At 39.2% G+C, this 25,524-nt stretch overlaps 1 protein-coding gene across 4 annotated transcripts in view; it reads right to left on the reverse strand.

The window, feature by feature from the left end:
- Positions 1-25,196, reverse strand: part of LOC106082109 (zinc finger protein 154) — a 115,040-nt gene extending 89,844 nt beyond the window's left edge. For all 4 annotated transcript variants that reach the window (XM_013244443.2, XM_013244442.2, XM_013244444.2 and 1 more), the window contains exon 1: positions 24,632-25,196. In XM_013244443.2, coding sequence (XP_013099897.1) covers positions 24,632-24,670 — 39 coding nt within the window. In that variant the 5' untranslated portion in view covers positions 24,671-25,196. The remainder of the gene's footprint in view (positions 1-24,631) is intronic.
- Positions 25,197-25,524: the final 328 nt, after the last annotated feature.

The raw sequence follows: 25,524 nt of genomic DNA on the forward strand, positions 1-25,524 counted from the left end.
TTGATATGTGAGAAGTTTGCCCCTGTACCTAAATGGAATGTTCATGGGCAAATTTGCATTTGCATGATTTTTTCATTGTCCAAGAAAACAAAAATCCAAGTAAAATTCATAAAATATGAACTGAAATCAGAACCCAAACGACATACTGACGAATATTTGCATAAAGCTGTCATATAAACCAATCACACAAGCAATTTTTTAAACTCATTAATGAGGTACTTAAAACCCAACTCAGTCTAAATCAGCCCATATGGGGTTGCCCAAAAAGTAATTGGGGATTTTTCATATAGTCGGCGTTTACAAATTTTTTCACAGCTTGTGACTCTGTAATTGCATTCTTTCTTCTGTCAGTTATCAGCTGTTACTTTTGCTTTAGAAAAAAAGTGTAAAAAAAAGTATATTTGATTAAAGTTCATTCTAAGGTTTATCAAAAATGCATTACTTTCTTTTAAAAAATCCGCAATTACTTTTTGGGCAACCCAATAGCTGTCATATATACCAATCATACAAGAAATTTTTTTTAACTCATTAATGAGGTAGTTAAACCCCAACTTAGTCTAAATCAGCCCATATTATTATATGAATGTTGTAGTTGTTGTTTTGCAAGTTTTGCCCATGAAAATTGCTTTGAGTAACAGGGGCAAACATTTCATAAATCAATGAGTGCTCTACGATTTAAGTTCAAAGATAGGGGGTCCTCCTTTTTGTAGCCAAGTCCGAATAACGTGCCGCTGAGAGACACTTCTTTGGGGAGAAATTTTTACCTGGCTTCTATGCATGACATGGTATCTTACAAATGTAGCCAGCATTAGAAGGGTATAACCACCGCTGAATTTTTTTTTTCTGATGTTCTCACCAGGATTCGAACCTAGGTCCAGCAAGCCAAATGTTGTAATACCAAAGGGCTAAAGACCTATAAGCCTTACGTCCTTTCTACCCAAAACCATGGAACGTATTGTGAATACCATTATAAAGAGTAGGACATCCAGCGCGTTTCGCAACGTTTGGGTGCCGGGTCATAGCGGAGTAAGGGAGAATGAGAACCCAGGGACTGAGATCTTTTTTCGAATGCTGGACGATAATACGGTCCTGCAGGCTTAGATCCGGGCCAAAATGCGTTAGGTGGTTTGGTGTTATCGCGAGGACGATGAGTGTGAACATCTTTACGGAGAGTAAACTGGTCATAAGGGAAAATAACAATCAGGACGGTAAGGTCACGAACAGTCTTGGAGTGTAAGGATATAAACACCTTCTCTGAGGATGGCACGATCCGTACCGTTTGGATGCCGGGTCATACCGAAGTAAGGGGGAATGAGAACCCGGGGACCTCACGGAATACGTGAGGTGGTGTGGTATTAAAGCTAGAACGTCGAGTGTGAAAATCATTACGGACAGTAAACTGGCCATCAGGGCAATAACAACCAGGAAGGTAAAGTCACGAACAGACTTGGAGTGTAAAAAGGAAATTAACGCCTTCTATGAGGATGGCACGATCCGTTACATTTGTTAGCCGGGTCATAACGGAGCAAGGGGGAATGAGAACTCAGGGACTGAGATCTATTTCCGACTGCCTTACCATAATACGGTCCTGCAGGCTTAGATCCGGGCCAAAATGCGTTAGGTGGTTTGGTGTTTTCGCAAGGACGTTGAGTGTGAACATCTTTACGGAGAGTAAACTGGTCATAAGGGAAAATAACAATCAGGAGGGTAAGGTTACGAACAGTCTTGGAGTGTAAGAAGGATATAAACACCTTTTCTGAGGATGGCACGATCCGTATTATTTTGGTGCCCGGCCATAGCGGAGAGGGGGAGTGAAAGAGCAGACGATTTGGCAGTGAAGGCCAGAGGACTGCCTTCAATAAACTTGGTTAACCCGAAGCCTTTTGGGTCTACGCAGTCCATGTTAAGGGCGAGGGCTACGAACGCCTATTTAACACTGTGGAACAGCGAAACGGTCGGTAGAACGGCGAAAATTTTATGGGGAGATTCAGATTGTGAGAAGACGAAGCTATTACTGTAAGGAAGTAAGCAAGAGGTCAGTATAGCTTTTGGTATCATAGCAGGACACATAAAACCACGAGCTCACTTTTGCAAAATCGGTGCGGCAAGTAATAGCATGTGTAGGGCATGTAGGGCAGATGATGAGACGTTGGAGCATTGCCCGGCTTTCGTGGCTAACGGACCCCAGCTGTCCGATTCAAGTTTAAGCTCAATGAAAAGGGGCCTCCTTTTTATAGCCGAGTCCGAACGGTGTGCCAAAGTGCGACACCTCTTTGGAGAGAAGTTTCACATGACATAGTGCCTCACAAATGTTGCCAGCATTAGGAGGGGAAAACCACCGCTGAAATTTTTTTCTGATGGTCTCGCCAGAATTCGAACCCAGGCGTTCAGCGTCATAGGCGGACATGTTAACCTCTGCGCTACGGTGGCCTCCACTTTTTAGTATTTAGGGCGCACAACAAGCCGATTACTGACATCGGTATAGGTCCATAGTTGCATGGGGTGGATTAATATCTGCACCCTCTTTCCAAATTTTTTTTTTATATTTCTAATATTTTGTATAATTTTGTATATTTTTCCATATTTTTTTAATATTTTTTTATATATTTTTTTATATTTTTTATATATTTTTATTTTATTACTTTTATATTCCTTACATTATTTAATTTTATGAAGTTTTATTGCGCATATATTTTTATGACCTCCACCATAGGATGGGAGTGTACCAATTTCGTCATACCGTTTGTAACTCATGGAAATATTGATCTGAGACCTAAGAAAGTTTAAATTTATATTCTTGATCATCTTGACGTTCTAATTCGATTTAGCCTTTCCGTCCATCTGTATGTCCGTCCGTCTGTCGAAAGCACGCTAACTTTCGAAGGAGTAAAAGCCAGGCGCTTGAAATTTTACACAAATACTTGTTATTAGTGCAAGTCGGTTGAGATTGCAAATAGGCCAAATCGGTCCATGTTTTGGTATAGCTGCCACATAAACCAATATCGGATCTTCACCCCTTGAGCCTCTAGAGGGCGCAATTCTGAACCGCTTTGACAGAAATTTAGCATGAGATGTTTTGTTGTGACTTCCAACAACTGTGCCTAGAATAGTTCTAATCGGTCTATAACCTGATATAGCTGTCATATAAACCGAACTGGGGTATTGGCTTCTTGAGCCTCTAGAGGGCGCAATTATTATCCGATTTGGCTGAAATTTCGTAAGGCGTGTTTTGTTATGACTTTCAACTACTATGCTATGTATAGATCAAATCGGTCCATAAACTGATATAGCTGCCATATAAATCGATCTTGAATCTTGACTAATTGAGCCTCTAGAGGGCGCACTTCTTATCCAATTTGGATGATGGGATTTGCTAGACGATGAAATTGTATGAAAATATGTACACCCATACAACAAAATCAAACACGGCGTTGTCTGACTTCCATAAACTTTGCAAAATATGGCTTAAATCGGTCCATAACCTGATATAGCTAGCATATAAATCGATCTTGAATCTTGACTTCTTGAGCCTCTAGAGGGCGCACTTCTTATTTAGGGTCTTAGGCCCATAAAAGCCACATTTATTACCCGATTTTGCTGAAATTTGGGACAGTGAGTTGTGTTAGGCCACTCGACATTCTTCTTCAATTTGGCCCAGATCGGAACAGATTTGGATATAGCTGTCATATAGATCGATCCACCGATTTAAGGTCTTTGGCTCATAAAAGCCACATTTATTATCCGATTTTGCTTAAATTTTGGACAGTGAGTTCTGTTAGGCCCTTCGACATCCTTCTTCAATTTGGCCCAGATCGGTACAGATTTGGATATAGCTGTCACATAGACCGAACCGCCGATTTAGGGTCTTAGGCCCATACAAGCCACATTTATTATCCGATTTTGCTGAAATTTGGGACAGTGAGTTATGTTAAGCCCTTCGACATCCTTCTTCAATTTGGCCCAGATCGGTACAGATTTGGATATAGCTGTCACATAGATCGATCCACCGATTTAAGGTCTTAGGCCCATAAAAGCCACATTTATTATCCGTTTTTGCTGAAATTTGGGACAGTGAGTTGTGTTAGGCCCTTCGACATCTTTCTTTAGTTTGGCCTAGATTGATCCAGATTGGGATATAGTTGCCATATAGACCGATCTCTCGATTTAAGGCTTTGGACCCATAAAAGGCGTATTTATTGTCCATTGTCGCTGAAATTTGGTACAGTGAGTTAAGCTTAGCCCCTCGACATACTTCTGCAATATGGCACAGATCGATCCATATCTGGATATAGCTGCCATATAGACCGATCTCTCGGTTTAAGGCTTTGGGCCCATAAAAGGCGCATTTATTGTCAAATGTCGCCGGAATTTGGGACAGTGAGTTGCGTTAGGCTCTTTGACATTTTTCTGCAACTTGGCCCAAATCAGTCCAGAATTAAATATAGCTGCCATATAGACCGATATCTCGATTTAAAGTCTTGGCACCATAAAAGGCGCATTTATAATCCAATCTCGCCTTTCTGAGTCGATCTAGCCTTGTCCGTCCGTCCGTCTGTCGAAATCACGATAGCGGTCGAACGCGTAGAGCTAGCGCCTTGAAATTTTGCACAAATACTTACTATTGATTTAGGTCTTTGTGGATTGCAAATGGGACATATCGGTTCAAATTTAGATATGGCTCCCATATAAACCAATCTCCCGATTTGATTTCCTGAGCCCCTAAAAGCCGCAATTTTTGTCCGATTTGGCTGAAATTTTGCATGAAGTGCTCTGTTATGACTTCCAATAACTGTGCCAAGTACGGTTCAAAACGGTCTATAACCTGATATAGCTACCATACAAACCGATCTACCGATTTGACTTCTTGAGCCCCTGGAAGCCGCGATTTTAGTCCGATTTGGCTGAAATTTTGCATGAAGTGTTCTGTTACGACTTCCAGCAACTGTGTCTAATACTGTCTAAATCGGTCTATAACCTGATATAGCTCCCATATAAACCGATCTCCCGATTTGACTTCTCGAGCCCTTGGAAGCCGCAATTTTTGTCCGATTTGGCTGAAATTTTGTTTGCGGTGTTCTGCCACGACTCTCAAAAACTGTGTTAAGTATGGTCCAAATCAGTCTACAACTCGATATAGCTCCCATATAAACCGGTCTCTCGATTTTACTTTTGGTAAAAGTTTGGTATGTAAAATAAAGGTTTGTCTTTTAACTAAATTTATTTTGTATAAATTTTTAGCAGAATTCATGGAGATGTGTTCCCAAGATTCAGCCCGGCCGAACTTAGCAAGATTCTACTTTTTTATATTTTTTTGTAATTTTTATATTCTTTTTTATTTTATTATAAATTCGTTTATTTTTTTATTATTGGATTTTTTTCCAGCTGAGACCAAAAATTTTTTTAATATATTTTTATATTTTTTATCTTCTTTATATTATTTGTATCTTTTATATATTTTTTATGATTTTTTACATTTATATATATTTTTTTTATTTATCATATATTTTTTTTTATTTTTTATTTTTTAATATTTTCTAATATTTTTGATCTTTTTTAGATTTATTAATGTTTTTTATATTTTTTAATAGCCTGTTTTTGCGCTACTTAAATATTTTTATAATTTTTTTTTTTATATTTTTCAATTTATTTTTTAACTGTTTATATTTTAAAATATTTTTATATTTTATTTGTTATATTATTTTCATCTTTTATCCTTTTTTAAATTCTATTTGTTTAATTTTTTATTTACAATATTTTTTTTTTATTAATATTTTAAATCTTTATATTTGTTATGTTTTAAACTTTTTATGTTTTTCATATTTTTTTTTAACTTTATATATTATTGGTATAATTTTATATAATAGTTTTATTATTTTATATTTTTTATAATTAATAATTTTTTTTGTTTTGCTTTATATTTTTTATTTTATTTTAATTATTATATTTTCTTTAATGTTTTTATATTTTTTATACTAAATTTTATATTTTTTAACTAAATTTTATACTTTTTATGCTAAATTTTATACTTTTTATATTCAATTTCATACTTTTTTTACTAAATTTTTTACGTTTAATTTTTTTATATTTTTTCAACATTTTTATTTTTGTTTTTTTATTTTTTATAGGTTCCTATATATTTTTTTTTATTATTTTATATAAATTCTCGGTTATCTTTCTAATAATCCTTAGAATTAGTGAAAACATTTTCGTTAAAAAGAGATCAGAAAAGCGTATTGGTTTGTTACGTTACCTAGTTCTTGAGCATATGGTACGGTACTCCTGTGTTTTTTACTCCTCTTTTTGACAACAGCACACAACACGCTCTTTTGTGTTCTCCTACGTTTTTTAGCAACACTCACTTGATTCTCTCAGCACTTGTCTATTCGTTTTTTGCTTTTGTTTTCACTCACTAGTTTTCCCGGTCTTTTTTACTATGTTTTCGGTGTTTTTTACTCTTCTTGGTGGTTCTTTGTTTTGGAATAATATTCGTCAAAATTTTTAAGTAAATATAGGTTTTGTTGTTGTTTTTACTAACTGAAGAAGGGGGAAAAACGTTTGGGTTTTATATTTTTTACTTTTTTTTTTGATATTTTGATGCAAAAAACGAGCAGAGAATTTTTTAAGTTCACTTTTTAAGAGCGTTGTTGTTGTTGTTGTTGTCGACGTCGTTCGTCTCGTTGTAGTTGTTGTTATTTTGCAGGGTCTCCCTCAAAACAGTTGTTACATGCACCTCATTGCAAACATGCCACTACGCTGGAGCAGCAGGCAAAAAACAGCAAGCAACACAACAACAGCACACACCACATATTAAGCACAAGCAACTTTGGTATCCACAAGTCATCCACAAGGTCCTATTCTTCTAAGGGCATTGTCATCTCCAAATTGTCTGGTCTAGCAAACATCCTTCATCCTGGTATTTTGACTTGGCCTCTAACGATTCAGTATAGTCCTTGAATTGGGTTTTTGTTTTTCCCAAAGCGTAGCGAAGATTCAGAAGATTTAAACAGATGGACAGACAGTAAGATTAAGTCCAGCAAACAGCTAAGCTAGCCAACGGTGGACGTACGTAGAAAACGGGTTTTACTTTGGCGTTTGATCGCGGCGTTATTTCGGTGTTGATTAATTTTAAAACAAAACTTTTACAAGTTACAAGTTATTCGCATTCGCACACAATACAATAGTCGCCGAGGAAGAAAATTCTCGCCGAGCACAACGCACCACACACGCGGAATACAGCACAAGGAATACAACAAACAACACACAAATCGCACAAATCGTCCTCCTAGTCGCCGCGCTAGCTGATGCTGCTAGTGCTGCCGCAGCTATGGCTGATGCTGCTGGCGACGACCGAACGACCGACCAGGCGACCGACCGAAAACCTCTATAACTCAAAAATATGAATCTTTTTTGAAATTTTGTCATGAGCAGACACAAATTTTTAAATCTATCTAATTCTCCCAATACACTCATTAGAAACTATACAGCTATGCTATGCTACAGTCACAACAGCAGCAACAACAACAACAACGACGACGATAACGACACAACCAGCCAGCCATCCAAGCACAAGCAGCTGCTCATATACACGATGAACGATGAGCGACCAAACGACCGACCAACACACAAAGGCAGCAGGCAAAGCAGCAGCAACATATTCTGCCTTGCCTTCCCCCCCACCCCCCAAACAAACTCCTTCTTCTGTTGTATGTGTGTGTGTGTGTGCAGCATGTCCTGCCCCGCCGCCAACAATAACCCTTTGCCCAGCCATAAACCTCCTTGTGTGTTTCCTTCCTTACTTTGCCCCATCATCATCGTCTTCTTCGTTGCCAATGCGTTCTCCCCCCACGAACAAAATGACGATGATGATGATGATGATGATGACGACTACGAGGACGACAAAAACAACAACGACACCAACGGTGTCGTTCTTCTCCTTTTGCGCGCCCTCGCCATGGTCACACAATAACCATACTCCAACAACGGCCACCTACCTACCACCTTGATGATGTTGATGGCTTAACTTCCTCGCTGCCACGTTGCGAAAATACATTCCCCCTCCTCACACCACACCACTACACCCCCCTCACACTCAAACCACTCGATTTCACCCCACCCCCGCCAATTTCCACCAAGCTGCATCAAACATTACTAATACAACTTTAAAATATATTTGAATACAAATATTTGAATTCTGGAAAAAAGAAAGCGCGCACAAACACACTTACACACACACACATTCATAGCCATTGAATACTCTCTACACACTAATACCAATGCCAAACAGCGAACACTTTTCTTTCGCGTTATATTATGAAAAGACGGACAAAAGACGACGACGAAGAGAGAGCATAGCGCAAAAAAAAAAAGAAAACTGCACGTATTTTTCAATTAATCACAAAAGAAAATTTTAGGAAAAACTTTTCAAAAATTTGCAAACAAACTTTTAATTTAGTGTTCGGAGGGGGGTTTTTTCCGAAAAACAACAAAACTAGAGGGGGAAAATTTGTGTTTAATTAAAAACCAACATGACATTTCTAAATATTTCGCGGAATAAGTTAACAATTAAGAGAAAATTAAAAAAAACAATGCATCTTAGAAAAAACAAAAAATTGGAAAAAGTTAAAAAAAAATAGTATGATCGATAACATATCGATTAACCGATAACATTATAAACAATGTTTTTAAAATATATCTTATGACATATAATAAGGGCTTTTGGTTCAATTATTTGAAAATAGAATCTTATAAACAGGGTTAGTTGACAATATAAAAGATAATTGCAAAACCATTACTGTCGATAAACTGAACATCGATAACTTTATAATCGATTTAACGAAAAATTCTTAAGAAAAATAAAATTTAAACAGTTTTTTAGAAGAATTGGATCTAGCCCCTTTAAAAATCAAAATCATGAGAGTGGCTTTTAAAATGAGCCTACCCAAACCATGTTTGTCGATAAACTGACCATCGATAACTTTATAATCGATTTAACAAAAAATTCTTTAGAAAAATAATATTTGAGCGGTTCTTTACAAGAATGATCCCTACTAGAGCTGGCAAAATATCGAAAAATACTGATTGATATTTTTCCAATGAATACTATCGCAAAAGTTCAATATTTTACAAAATTAAACAAAAGTAAGCAATCCGACACTGACTGCATCCTTTAAGATACATTGCGCCTGTAGAGGGCGCAATTTTCATCCGATTAGGCTAACATTTTGTACAATGATTTCTCTTATGACTTCCAACTGACTTTATAAATCTTTATTTTATTTGGTCTGTGCATTGATTATGCTTCTATATAAAACGATCTCCTGATTTTTACTTCTCATTTTCATTTAAAATATAGGTGATGGGAAATTAACGATAGTATCGATATTTATTATTAAAACTATCGAAAATATCGAATGTTGCGATTATCGATAGTATGCAAGCTATAACCCCTACCCCCATTTAAAATCAAAATCACAACAATGGCTCTTAAATGAGCCTACCCCTGTTTATGTAAAAATCACAAGAATGTATTTGTGATTTTTGTATGATATCGATAACTATTCAGTAACACTTAGCACCGAAAATCGATCTAGTACATGTGTTCTTTGAATGACTTTTTCAAATCAATAGGAGATACATTAAGTTATGGAAGGTATTCTTCATGATTACTAGAAGTCTTAAACAATACCAGGTTGAAAAATTTTAGCCAAATCGGATAATAATTGCGCCCTCTAGATGCTTAAGTATTCAAATCGGGCTATCGGTTTATACGTGAGATACAACAAGCTATTAATCGATTAGAATCATGCTTGCCAAGACAGTAAGAAGTCAGAATTTAATATCTCTGGCAAAATTTCAGGCAAATCGGGTGGTAATCGCTCCTTTCAGAGATATAAGAAGTTAAATCTGAAGATCGGCCATATGGCAGCTATTCAGGTTGTAGACCGACAGGTCTGTTGGAAGTCAAAATTAAACACCTCTTGCGAAATGTTAGCCAAATCGGGTATAAACTGCGCCCTCTAGAGGCTCAAGAAGTCAAGATTCGAGATCGGTTTTATGGCAGCTATATCAAAACATGGACCGATAGTGCACAGTTTACAATCCCAAACGACCTACACTAATAGAAAGTAATCGTGCAAAATTTCACGTTCCCAGCTTTACTATTTCGAAAGTTATCTAGCTTTCGACAGGCGGACGGACAGAAGAACGAGCAAACATACATAGCTAAATCGATTTAGAATGTCAAGACGATCAAGAATATATAAATACTTTGTGGGGTCTGAAGTGACGAAATTTTTGTTGTCCCCATCCTATGGGTGGGGGGTATAACAAGTAAAAACGTGCTGCGTAAGCCCGTGCCGAATATTGGCTACCCACCACCATGTCCTCAAGTAGTCATATCGGGAAATCGATAATTACATGCCCTATATCAGTATGTGGACCGATGCGGATCATATTGGAATGGATATTGGAATCATATCAGAAATTTTTGTGACAAGTTTCAGGCAAATTAGATGGCTCAAGAAGTCTAATCCGGGTATCGGTTTATATAGGAGGTATACCAGTTATTGGGGCTTAAGATGTCAAATCCAGGGATCCATTTGTATGGGGGCTATATCAGTTTATAGACCGATTCGGATTATACTCGGCACATACATTGGGAATGGAAGTCCTTGTGCCAAATTTCAACCAAATCGGATGAAAATTGAGGCTTCTAAGGGGTTAAAGAAGCCAAATCCGGGGACACTTGATAGCTGAAGTACTTTTATATCCTACAACGCACAATTCAAATGCAAATAGGTCCATTAAAAGATACAGGCCCATATCAACCGCTCCCCCAATTTGACTCTTGAGCAGGGCTGCGGAATCGACTGGAGTTGAGTTATTTAGGTCGAAGTCGGAGTTGGAGTTGAGCACGCTTGCCCCGACTCCGTACCGCCCTCCGACTCCGGCTTAATACTCCGACTTAGAATCCGACCTGGTTTAGGGTTATAACTCGGAGTCAAGTTCTAGGCTCCGCAGCCCTGCTCTTGAGCCCCTAGAAGCCTGAATGTTTGTCCGATTTGGTTGAAATTTGGTTTGCCTGCCATTTCAGACGGACGTCTGTCCGTCTATCAATCTGGCCGTCTATCAGTCTGTCCGTCCATCAATCTGTCCGTCTATCAATTTGTCCGTCTATCAATCTGTTCGTCTATCAATCTGTTCGTCTATCAATCTGTTCGTTTATCAATCTCCCCTTCTATCTATCTCCCCCTCCATCAATCTGTCCGTCTATCAATCTATCCTTCTATCAATTTTTCGGTCTATCAGTCTGTCAATTTATCCATCTACCAAGCTGTCTGTCTATCAATCTGTCCGTCTATTAATCTGTCTGTCTATTAATCTGTCCGTCTATTAATCTGTCCATCTATCAATCTGTCCGTCTATCAATCTGCCCGTCTATCAATCTATCCGTCTATCAATCTGACCGTCTATCTATCCGGCCGTCTATCAATCTTTCCGTCTATCAGTTTGTCCGTCTATCAATCTGTCCGCCTATCAATCTGTCCGTCTATCAATCGGTCCGTCTACCAATCTGTCCATCTATCCTTCTATCAATCTGCCCCTCTATCAATCTGTCCATCTATCAATCTGTCCATCTATCAGTCTGTTCGTCTACCAATCTGTCCATCAATCAGTCTGTTCGTCTATCTGTCTGTCCATTGAAAATTTGTCTGAAAATTTGTTGTTGAAATTTTGTCTGTCCGTCCGTCTATATGTTCGTCTGTCTATCTGTCTGTATGTCGGACTGTTCGTCTATCCTTCAGGCGATCTGTCTGTACGTCTACCCATCTGTATGTGAATCTGCCTGTCTAACTGTCCGTCTGTCTGCCAATCTATCTGTCGATTTGGTTCAGACTTGGGGTACCTGTCCGTCCGTCTGCATGTTCATCTGTTTGTATCTCTCTTTTTTTTTACATCGCTGGAAGATTGGAATATTCGAAAGATGTACTCAGCTCATATGATTTATACAAGCTAAACTATACCACCATCTCCTATACCCAATCCTGCCAAGCTGCCAGATGGTATTACTTCGCTATCTCCGCCACTTCCCCAGAAACTATCTGCATTTTGGTAGCTCTGTGTGACCTCTTCTTCATTCAGCCTTTTGTGAACGATTCTTGCACGACGGTTACTATATTGTCTGCCATTAGCTGTTTGTTTATGAAAGGCTCCAACATGTTACGACTTATTGCGAATCTGGGACATGTTAATACGACATGTTCTGTGTCTACCTCCATGGTAGGACAATTTAGGCAGTGTGGAGAGGTGCCATGTCCGTGAAGAGGATGGTTTGTTTGTCTGTCCCTTTGTTTGTACATCTGTCTGTCATACATTCTTGTAAGTTAGGTTAGGTTAAAGTGGCAGTCTGCCATCAGACTCACTTAGACGTTTTCGTCCATTGTGATACCAAAGCAACAGGAGAAGGAAGAAGTTCCTACCGTTGAACCACCCAGATCGCTTTAAAAAGCCCAACAACTTGCGAATGTTTAGACATGCGCTTAATCAGGCAAGTTCTTAAAGAAATGAGAAGCTAAAGTGGAACTTCTTCTGACTACCAGTGCGGGACACACACACAGCAGATGTTCTACAGTCACTTCTACCTCGACGTTCTCACAGCTTCTGCAAAAGTCGTTACTAGCAAGCTTCATTCTGTCAGCATGCTTTCCGATCAGGCAGTGACCTGTCATGACTGAGACGTATGTTCTAGCCAGTGACAACAAAGCGGCAGACCTCTTCAAGTCTAGATTAGGCCTTTGTGACTGACCATCTATCATTCGTTGGCGTTCGGGCCTGATCCTTAAGACTTAGCTTACATGTCGCTAGAGGCATACCACAGATTCCAGTTCCCCTAGAATGTGTAAGGCAGTTCTGGGCTGGGATATCTCTGTGGCCCCGCACCCAGAACAGGTGTATGTTGAACTGTTCAGCCATCTCGTTGAGAGATCTGCGACAGTTGAAGGCGGTTTTTGAATTCAGAAATACTTTTTCCATGGATTCAATGGCTGCCTGGCTGTCTGAGAAGATGTTTACTTCAGTTGCCGTTATGACTTTATATCATAGCCATTCCACCACTTCATTAATTGCAAGGATCTCCGCTTGATACCCACTGCAGTGGTCGGGTAACCTTCTCGATACGACCAGTTCTAGTTTTTCAGAGTACACCCCAAAGCCCATCTGGTCGTCTAGTTTGGAACCATCCGTATAGAAGTCTATATATTGCAGTTCCAATTTGTTCTTGATCGTCTCGTCGTTCTGAATCGATCCATGTCCGTCGGTCTGACGAAATCACGGTAGAGGTCGAACGCGTAAAGCTAGCCGCTTGAAATTTTGCACAGATAATATCGATGTAGGTCATTGGAGATTGCAAATGGGCCATATCGGTTTAGATTTAGATATAGATATAGCTACCATATATACCGATCTCCCGATTTGACTTCTTGAGCCCCTGGATGCCGCAATTTTTGTCCGATTTGGCAGAAATTTTGCATGTAGCGTTCCGTTATGACATTCAACAACTGTCCTTAGTACGGTCCAAATCAGTCTACAACCTGATATAGCTCCCATATATACCGATCTCACGATTTGACTTCTTGAGACCCTGGAAGCCGCAATTTTTGCCCGATTTGGCTGAAATTTTGCACATAGTGTTCTGTTATGACTTCCAACAACTGCGCCAGTACGGTCCAAATTTGTCTATAACCTGATATAGCTCCCATGTAAACCGGTCTCTCGATCTCCATTGTTCGGTTGCTAGAAGCTGCAATTTTTTTTCCGATTTTACTGAAATTTTTCACAAAGATTTTTCCAATAATCTTGAATTTATGTGTCAAGTAAGGTTCAAATCGGCCCAAAACCTGGTACAGCTCCCATATAAACCGTCCTCCCGATTTGATTTTTTGAGCCTTTAAAGTGCTTAATTCTTGTCCGATTTAGCTGAAATTTTTCACAAAGACTTTTCCAATGACCTTGAATTTATATGTCAGGTAAGGTTCAAATCGGCTCAAAACCTGATATAGCTCCCATATAAACCGTCCTCCCGATTTGACTTCTTGAGCCTCTAGGGGGCATAATTCTTGTCCGATTTAGTTGAAATTTTGCACAGTGAGTTCTTCTATGCTCTCTATTATACTTGCGGAATATGGTCTGATTTGGCCAAAAACCTGATATAGCTCCCATATAAACCGACCTCCCGATTTGACTTTTTTAGCCTCTAGAGGGCGCAATTCTTATTCGATCTGGCTCAAATTTTGTACTATGACGTCTATTATGACATTTAATGAATGTTCAAAGTATAGTTAGAATCGGTCTTAAACCTGATATAGTTCCCATATAAACCCATATCCCGATTTTACTTCTTGAGCCACTAGAGGGCATAATTCTTACGCGATTTAACTGAAATTTTGCACAATGGGATCTACTATTGTCTTTAACATCGAAGCCAAGTATGGCCCAAATCGGTTTATAACCTGACATATCTCCCATAGAAAAGCAATTCTTATCCATTATTCTTTGTTTGCCTATAAAGGGAGTCAGTTTGACTTCTTCTATGCCCCCTAATATCCGAGCCGAATATGGTCTGAGTCAGTCCATAACCTGATATAGCTCCCATGCAAACCCATCTCCCAATTTTTCTTCTTAAGTCTCTCTAGGGCGCAAGTCTTATCCGAGTTGTTTGAATTTTTTCACAATGGGATCTACTATTGTCTTCGACATCCAAGCCAAACCTATAACTGACCTAAAATTACCACTTTTGTGAGATAAATTGGTTCTCACAAAGGGAAAACTTCTCAAGAGACATGTGATTATCACCCCCAATCATTTCCTCAAACTGCACGGTTACCTGGTTAAACTTCAAACTGGTCTCGGATTTGTTTTCTGGAGACTCTATAAATTTTTCGAGTTCATAATTTCCCCAAAGCGTTTAATTTAGTTTAAGTTCCTCGGATGAATAACAACACAAGTAGTTTATTTTTTGTCTAGTTTCGACTAATTAAACTATAATTTCATTTTAAAGTACAAACACCCTAGAAGGATTTTTTATAATTGAATTTATTACACAATACTTGCTGCTATATCTGCCTACAATTTATTATCTCTGCTGCAACATTATTTCCTAGGATTTTTTTTCTCCAAGATATTTTTCTTTAATCATTAATTTTTTTCGTAGACGATTTTTGTGTCTACAACCAACCATAGCCAATCCAATCTCCAGCAACCACCACTGCCAATACCCTACAGCGCCACTTCCCCCCATCATCCATTCTCTAAGAAAATTCGTTTGTAATTGTATTTCATTTTTTTATACTGTTCTTTCTTAATTACAAACATTTTGTTTCCATTTTTTTGTCGTTTTCATATTTCAAATTGTAACTGCGAAATCATTATGTGCCCATTTTCTTTTCAATTTGTCATTTTTTTCAACTTCTACTTGGGCTTTTCTTTTTTTGAAGAGTTAGAGTGTGTGCGTGGGTGTGTGTCTGTGTGTGTGTGTGCGTTTGGCAAATCCCCTACCCAAACCAAAAACTTTTGACAAATATCCCCCATTTTAATGTTTTCAATTCCTTCTCCATTTCTCTTAATTAATCACGTTCTTGGCTATGACTTCTTGTGCTTCGTCTTCTCCTGCTGCTGCTGCTTGTGCTTGGGCTTTTTGTTCTGTTTTTAATGTTTCTTTCGTGCAAAATTTCCATAAATACACTTTCGTTTTTTATACCATCTGACCGGACCAAAAAATCTTACCAACCATCCATCGAGTCAAACAGGCACGCAGCCAGCCAGCCAGCCAAAGGCAAACCAACAAGCATTTCATCTCTGTATCCTTACAATTCATAGCCATAGTCATAGTCATGGCCAGAAACAGAGCCAGAGAACTGGAAGCCGAACCATAGTGATAGTCATCATCATCCATATCCATCCATTCATTCTTCATTCATTCATTCATGCGTTTTTGCTATCCAGCATTTGTTTGACTTACTTTTCGATAACGTCCAAACTAAGTTTTCCTTACTTTGCCTTACACATTCTGCTACTCTCTGGTTGGGAATGTTTTCTCTGGTTGTTGTTGTTGCAGCTGCCGGTAGAGTTGTTGTGTTTGTGGTTGTTGTTATTTGAATTCATTTTTTAGCAAAATTCCTTTTAATCCTGTTCTATTGCTTAGTTGCTTGCTTGCTTTATTTTACTACGCTGCTTTACTACGCTACAACTACAACTATTGAATACCTACTCAGAGTAACTACCTTTGAAACACATGCATGCATGCAGCAGCAGCCGGGCTTTTGATAAACACACCAACGCATATGCATGCATGTGTTTTCGTTTTTGTTTTTTTTTTTCTTTCCAGTTGTTTTTTGCTCAGTGCTCTGGGGACTCCCATACGTACATAGAACCTTTTGTCAGCCTCCAGCTTCCGTTTTTTAGTGTTGTCCTCATCGTCCTTGTTGTTGTCGTTTTTTCTTTCGGTTTTTGTTTTGATTATGAACTTTTACTCACACACATTGTTTTGCCAGATTTTTTACCCAAAAATTAAGTTGATTTATTTGCAAAGACAAAACACTTGTTCGCTATTGCATTGCAATGAAATTCACAGAGGCACAAAGAGGCTCTCACCCATGCTAAAAAACAGCAGCTCTATATGAGTGAGTAGCAATAGCAGTAGTAGCAGCTGCTGGTGCTCTTTGGTTGTCTATACATGTGCTGTGTTCTGTGATGTCATGGTATGTGTGAGAAATCACATAAAAATACAAACAATAAGCACATGCGACACTCAACTTTCTTTTAATAGAAGGTAAGGCTGTAACATCATCATTATCAGCATTCAAGCAACTCTCTTTGTCATCATCTTGTTCAGTGAATTTCATTATGTTTTTGGTTTCAAGGGGGGTCATATGCAACACAGCATAAACTAACCCCTAAAAAACAGACCTAAAAAAGAGCGTTTCATGCTAAACACAAAGAGCACAAAATACCAAAACACTCACTGCAAAAACATGGAAAGGACTCTGCCAGCTGCCTACCTACCGGTCTGTCAAATGCTGCTTCTCAATGGGGTTTCTTTTGCAATGCATGTGTTTTTTAGCGCGAGAGAGCCAAAGTCAGAGAGCAAGAGATTTGTCCATTGCAAATGGTCAAGTTTTACACTGTGTGTGTGACCCATAAAAAGTACTCAGAAATCGCCAAATGCTAGAGAATAAAAATGTTTTCTCTAAAAACTACATGTACCCACATATTTTGAAAATGCAGTCGAAAGGGATAACCCTTACAGTGGCTAAAAGGCAAAAAACCTTGACAAGCAATAGGTATAGAACTTTAATGTAAAAAGGTTCTTACTAACGACCAATGAATAGAAAAACAAGCAAAAGGGTGCTAGGTTCGGCCGGGCCGAATCTTATATACCCTCCAACATGGAACGCATTTGTCGAATTCTTTTCCCGGTGTCTCTCTTTAGGCAAACAAAGGAAAGAAAAGAATAATAGAAAAGAATTGCTTTGCTAATGAAATGAATGTTGGAGACCATATTAGAAGTCATTGTGTAAAATTTCAGCCAAATCGAATAAGAATTACGCCCTTTAGGGTTTCATAAAGTAAAATAGGAAGATCGTTTTATAGGGGAGCTGTATTAGGCTGTGGACCGATTCAGACCATATTTGACACGCATGTTCAATGTCAGGGGAGAAGCCGTTGTACGAACCAGTTCACTCAAATCAGATAATAATTGCGCCCTATAGAGGCTCAAGAAGTCAAGATCCCAGATCGGTTTATAAGGCAGCTATATCAGGTTATGGACCGATTTGAACCATACTTTGCACAGTTGTTGAAATTCACAACGAAACACGTCATGCTAAATTTCAGCGAAATCAAATACGATTTGCGCCCTCTAAAGGCTCAAGTAGTCAAGACCCTAGATCGATTTATATGACACAGCTATATCAGGTTATGCACCGATTTCACTCATACTTTGCACAGTTGTTGGAAATCATAACAAAAAACCTCATGCACAATGTCAGCTAAATCGGATAAGAATTGCGTCCTCTAGTAACTCAAAAGTCAAGATTCAAGATCGGTTTATATGGCAGCTATATCAGGTTATGAACCGATTTGAACCATCCTTGGCACAGTTGTTGAAAGTCATGACGAGACACGTCGTGCAAAATTTCAGCCAAATCGGATAAAAATTGCGCGGTGTAGTGACTCAAGAAGTCAAGACCCCAGACCAGTTTATATGACAGCTATATCAGGTTATGGACCGATTTCAGCTATACTTAGCACAGTTGTTGAAAGTCATAACGAGACACGTCGTCCAAAATTTCACCCAAATCGGATAAAAATTGCGCCCTGTAGTGACTCAAGAAGTCAAGATCTAAGATCGGTTTATATGGCAGCTATATCAAAATATGGACCGATATGGTCCATTTAAAATCCCAACCGACCTACATCTATACGAAGTATTTGTGCAAAATTTCAAACGGCTAGCTTTACTTCTTCGAAAGTTAGCGGGCATTCGACCGACAGATGGACGGACGGACGGACAGACGAACGGACGGGCAGACAGACAGACAGACGGCCGAAGGGACATGGCTAGATCGACATAAAATGTCATGACGATCTATATATACTTTATGGCGTCTGAGATGAATGTTTCGAGAAAATACAAACAGAATGACGAAATTAGTATACCCCCATCCTATGGTGGAGGATATAATAACCAAATCTAGCTCAGTTTAAGTGAGAAGCATGTTTCGTGGGCATATGATGGGTTAAGGGAAATGGTTGAAAGAACTTTTTCTTTATATTTAGTCATTTTATTAGAAGGGAAGGCTTAATTCTTCAAACTTTATTATTAAAGATTTTCTTGCAAGCAAAAATGAAAGTCATTGGCTTGGTAATTATCCCTGTGGATAATTACGCCAGCCAAAAATAACTGATCTTGAACGCATAGACTACAAAAAGAACTATGAGAAAAAACAGACAAAACAAAAAAAAAAACGAAGACAAACGTGGCGTAAGACGTTATGTTGGCTTTGCTGAATTGACTGATGAACAGATCCTTAGACATAGCGTTCTAAAATTACAATAAATCATAATTATATTGGGTTGCCCAAAAAGTAATTGCGGATTTTTCATATAGTCGGCGTTGACAAAATTTTTCACAGCTTGTGACTCTGTAATTGCATTCTTTCTTCTTTCAGTTATCAGCTGTTACTTTTAGCTTGCTTTAGAAAAAAGTGTAAAAAAAGTAAAATTTAATTAAAGTTCATTCTAAGTTTTATTAAAAATGCATTTACTTTCTTTTAAAAAATCCGCAATTACTTTTTGGGCAACCCAATAATATACTAGCTGGACAGGGTCCGCTCCGCTGCGCCTTCTTTCATTCACTTATTTTATTTGAGCCCTATACTGGCACGGTCTGGAAATAAGTTCTGTTTGGGGGTGCTGGTATCGCCTTTTAGATATTTCGCTTCAATGTTGATGACATATTCGTGCTCTACTCCCGAATACCTTTCATTTGAGCCTTATATTGCTACTATGGTCGGTAAATATGTCCGGTATTGGGGTATTTTTGGGAGTGAGGTGGACCCCATATAGCAGTTTCGTGCTTTAGTCTCAAATTGTTTTCATTTAAGCCTCATATTTTCATGTTAGTTTAAAGGGTGTTTATGAGGTGAGGCGTCCCTGAAACACTTGGCCATAAAACAGATATAAGATTCGAGCCCCTTTATGCCATTATCAACAAATATGTCCAGTTTGAGGGGTGGAGCGTCTAAAATTTCTTTTATTTTAAGGGGAGTTTATGGGGTGGGACGACCCCCGAACACATGACCTCAAAATCGGATATCAAATTCGTTTTCTACTATCAAATACCAATTATTTGTAGCCATAGTATGCAAATATGGCCGGTTGGAAGGAAAAAACTAAGGAAACAATTTCTATGTCACCTTTTTACTCTACATTTAAGAACCTATTATTTGATCTACATATGTCCCAATCGGTAAATATGTTCTATTGAGGGCTTTTGGGGGATGGGGCGCGCCTCAGACACCAAGGAATAAATTTTTATAACAGCTTTTAACTCTACTTTTAAATACCTATCATTTGATATCCATATTGTCCCAATCGATAAATATGTCCTACTGTGGCGATTTGGCCCGTCAAACCCCAGGAATAAATTTTTATGTCAGATTTGTACTCTACTTTTAAATAACTTTCATTGCATACCTATATTACCAAAAGCGGTAAAAGTGTGCTGTTGGTTTGTGTTTTTGGGGCTGAGGGACCGCTAAAATTGCGGCTTTCGCGGGCTGAAATAGTCAAATCGGGAGATCGGACTATAAATCTGAACCGATATGACCGATTAGCAATTCCCAACGACCTACATCAATATTAGGTATCTATGTAAAGTTTCAAGCGGCTAGCTTTACGCGTTCGACCGCTACCGTGATTAGTATGCCCCCATCCCATGATGAACACTAAACAAATACGCAATACGGGATGTGGACGGCTCTAAAGATGCTAAACTTTCATATTGTCCCGATCAATCAGTCCAGAATGACGCATGGACTGTATGCCTGAAGAATGTAATGCACTTACTGACTGAGTGCCCGAACTATTCGGACCTCACGGACTTAGGCGCTATGGGTATATCCTATGGAGAGGGGGTGTGGGATTTGAGCAGGGCCTTGTTGGACTCTGGGATGTTTGCGTGGTTGACCATCTTGGCGAGGGCGGACTTTGATAGAAGAAAGATGTTAGGTAAGCGGTGATGGTTTGGCTCTTGATGTTTGTCCGTCCCACTGTCCGTAGTGGGAAGTGTCTGCTCTTTACCATCTGTTTTTGCCCGTTATATCCGTAAGGGGAGTTGTCCATACCGCGCTGGGTATTTTGTCCGTTTTGGATTTGTATTGGGTTTTAGTTCGCTTTTTTGGCGACCATATTTGATCTTGGGGGTGATGGGGGTTTTGGGGGTCGGGGAAATGGCTTTGGCTGTTTTCTCTTCAGGCGCGGAACCTTTTGGGGTTTAACTGGTAGTAGCTTCGACTACGAAGTCTGACCGGAGTCCTTAAGCTGGTACCACGGGAGTCGGGTGCCCCTACGATTTCGATCCCAGCCCGACTGTGATAAGGCCCAAATGGGGCCTGGCTGTGGTTTGGACCCAAATCGCGGGAAGAGCGCAAGCTTGATTTGGAGTTGCAACCGGTGGCCCAGTCCACTCTTAACCAAGGGGGAGAACACGTCGTGAACTCGAATTGGTTGTTGTTGTTCTAGCAGTGTTGTACACTGAGACGGCAGCCCTTGTCGATGAAGAAATCCATCGGGTCAATCCGGTACGAACAACCGGCTGCCATGGGATTGACTCTAATTGGTACTCATGCATAGCCTAGGCTATGTATGGCAGCGTTGGTAGACGTATTGTATTTATACAGAGTTACAGGTTTCTTACCCTGCAGGATTGAGCCAACACGGCAGTTGCCTGCATTAAACGCCATCAGGACTTGTATGCCTGAAGAGAATCCTTGGGCTAGGCTTTAGGTTGAAAAGAGGCTGCAGATATTAATCCGCCCAATGCCACTATGGACATACACCTAAGCCAGTAATCGGCTTATTGTGCGCTCTAAAAACTCAAAAGTAACCCCGAAAAAGAAAGAGAATCCTTATACAGAGAAAAGCGTTCACCCATAATACTGTGCCGTCTTCCGGCAACCTCCTCTATATCCCTACAAACCCAGTCACTGTGTTCAAATGAGCCAAAGACTTCACATTGCAAATACCAGTTAAGTGACCTATCCGTAGTCCAAGATAAGCTTTCTCACCGCAAGATAAGTGGGACCCTGCTGCGTAAAAAGCTAGGCCGCAGTGCCCTGTCCACTCCACAGCTCATAGCATCACCTAACGCTTTGGTTGTTGCTGTTATTGTAGCAGTGTGTTGTACACTGGTGCGGCAGCCCTTGCCGACGGAGAACTCCATAGGGTCAATCCGGCCGCCATGGGATTGTAACGCTTTTATCATCATAGAAAGCGTCTATCCTACCAAGTCGTTCGCACAGGCTGGATGCGCTGCTTCAGTAGCATAGTCAAATATTTTCAATGGTCCCATCTTGGCGGCTCGAAGATACTCTTCGCATTTCGTACCTACTCTGGACTTTACAAGGTCCTACGCCGGAGACTTCATATCCGCATTACTGTCCGAGTATATCAAGATAGTCCGACCACAGCGGAAAATGGGGACGATTCTGAATGGGTGGAACTACAAAAAAGGAATGCTCCCAAAGGCAATATTAAGAAAATCACTTTTACATCGCTGTGATACTGTACTGGAAAGCCGAGTACGCTACCGATTACGCTATACACATAAACTTGATCGAAATTACTTTTGAAGGGGAAGCAACACTCCAAAGCCTCTGATAAGGTTCGAATCCACGATTACGCTACAAATTTTGTTTTATGCAGAATAGACGATGCCCTCTGTCTACAGAAGCATTAGATTGTGTAATAAATGTCCCTTGTCACTTTTCATAGCCCTCACCATAGGGCTTCTTTATTCCGTTTACAACATATTAAGGAATATTGACCTAAGACACCTTAAAGGGCACATAAACTAGATCGCCATGGCGGTATGAAATAAGACACCAACGCAACAAAGTCCCAAACGGAAAATGAAAAAAGGTCCCAACATTTTATATATGGCACCAAAAACAAGGATATGGAGGCTTTATTTCATTTATGGGCTTCATTTAAATTTTAAAATTAGGGCCTAATTTAATTTAAGTTAAAACCCCTAATTTTGAATATGAAATAAAGGCTTAAATTTTGGGGCCTTATGGTGTGGGGTGTTTTTTCATTTATTTGCGGCAGTTTTATCACCTAACCTGAGGCCCCACTACACACACTAATCTAAAAGTCATCTCATATGGTTAAGATTTCTCTGGCATCACCAACAGAGCAAATGTCCCAAAGACGATGAACGATATAAACAGCTATTTGGCCGAACTAAGGACATGTTTAGCTTTCGTAACCTGCCCCCAAACACTTCACAGACCATAAAATAAGAATAGGTAAGGCTAGGGCAACATATAAATCCGATTGCAACATATACGATAATGCTTAGTATGACCTTCATCAATTTCTTTTTTCTCATCAGACATGCAGGCAATCAAAAAGCTTCTCAACAAATACAAGAAAATTATTATTATTACAAGCTTCAAGATAACTGGGCCTTCACTTCTAGTCTATACCTTCCCAGACCAGTATTCCTGAGATTTATAAAAAAGGCCTCCAAATTACTTTTCCTTCCGCTTTATGGAAAAAAAAACGCAACACTTTGACAACAAAAACGCTTATTTACCCGAAAAACCCCAAAGATGGGCATTACTATTTGATGTGGCCAACCCTTTTGTAAATTTGCACATACTCCCTTCATAGAGCACCCCCAACCACCCATACAATAAGAAATAAATTATTTGACATTCGCCAAGTTAGTTGAATTAGGAAGCAACAGCAGTAGAGCAGCGGCAGCAACAGCAATAATAAAAATGCATAACAACAACAGCAATATGGGCATTCAAATAGCAGCAGAACTAAAATACAACTTTGTTGTAACAAACGCATTACCAAACACATACACAGCCACATCCAATTGTACATAAAAATGATTACTCCTGCCTTTGCTTTGCTCTCACGAAAATCGAAAACTCTCTGAAATTATTTTATTTGTTATGTTTCCCATGTATTTGGCAGTAAATTAAAGGCAACGACGTCGATGTTGACGACGTCGCAGTCAGCGTTAGCTGCCAAATGCATTTCTCCACCAAAAAGTCAGAGAGCCCAAAAACACAAAGAGCAGCAAGAAATTTTCAAATATTCAGAGAGACACTGTGTGCTGGAATTGTAGGTAGTGTGGGTTTATTTTAGAAAACTAAATACGCGCCCAAAAGTAAAATAATGTATGTGGAGTTTGGACAATTGTTGTTGTGTAAAATTTTAAGCCTTTTTCTAAGCATCGCAGCTAAGCAGCGAAGGCGACAGCAACAGCATTGACGTCGTCTCCATCAACTGAGGCAGAATATTTTATTGTTGTATGGATGCTAGTTTGTAGTAGAGTTTTAGTTAGTTTTGAGTTTTGTAACATCCCCGCCCCTTTTTTGGGGGTGTTTGTATTGTTGCTATTCGGTTGATGGGGCGCCTCCGGATGTGAGTCGAGGCGTCGTCTCCATATATATGTATATAAATATGATACAACAAAAACTATACTTAGAAAAGTTTTCTAAGTTTCAAAGCCACACCACCCAAATCCCATCGATGTACCTACCACCAAGACGAGAGACAATCTTTCTTGGTGGCATTTTAAAACTACCAGAAGAAGGTGGAGAACCGACGAACAACACATAAGAAGGCGCTAAGAAAGAAAATCAATAAAAACAACAAAATACACACATTTTTGCAAAGGCAATAAAAGACGCGCGCAAATTGTTATTTTAACCTAACCCAAACGGTTGAACGAACCATCAAGACGGGGGAGCTCGCTTCAACAACGCCAGCAAGGGGAAGCCGCGAGCGCTCAAATATCTTATAGATAAAAGAAAACATTAGAAAAACTTACCGCTGCCGGTTGGAAACATAATCTGCAGATGCTTTCCATGGCACCGCCGCGATGCTTAGTACAGACCACGTCCAATGGCGATAAACTGGAAGTTCACCAACAATGGGGACTCCTTTTTTTCTCAATGAACTGGTTTAATTTACGAAGTCCTCTATTGGATGGCTGGGAACACGGAAAAAAGTCTTCAATTGTCACTTAGCACACCGGCCAACCGGGGAGGTCTATGCCATCTTCAATGTACAATTTCTTCAATAATTACACTTTTGTTCCCGCTAAGAAAACTAAGCGCGACGTCACAACACATATGTATATATTTTTTTTCTGTTATATTTTCTTATTCACTTCAACTAGCACCAGCTCAAGTGTGCACAAACGCCTTTGTGTGTTGGTGTTAACCACAAATCTTTCAACTCGTTCAGTTATTTCATAATTTTCTTGTTCGTTTTTTATTTAGTTCTTTTGCATTTGTTCTGTTTGGCGTTTGTTTATATTCTTTGTATTTGCTTGACCATTGGAACTTTTTTTATGCTAACCAAAATAAAATTTTTTTTTCTCGTCTACCAATCTGAAAGTCGAATTTCGACTAATCGATTAATCGACTTTCTGTGTAAAAAATCGAAAAGTCGCAATCGACTTTTGGGGGAATCGAATCGTCTTTTGAATAGTCGAATAGCCTTGTAAAGGTAGGAAAACCAAATGTTGAAATGTCGCTTCTGTAGAGGAAGAGATAGTTAGAATGCTCACCTATGACAATGAAGGTATGGGTTCGAATACTGTCGAGAACTATAACTAGATTTGACTGCTACATAGATCATTCTGACCCAAGTGCAGTTTAGGACCGATTCCATACATTTACATTGTTGGTAGCCAGCTGGTTACAAATAGCTCTAACT

This window comes from Stomoxys calcitrans, chromosome 4 (genome assembly GCF_963082655.1).
Source record: "Stomoxys calcitrans chromosome 4, idStoCalc2.1, whole genome shotgun sequence".
In the NCBI taxonomy this organism is placed as follows: Eukaryota; Metazoa; Arthropoda; class Insecta; order Diptera; family Muscidae; genus Stomoxys; species Stomoxys calcitrans.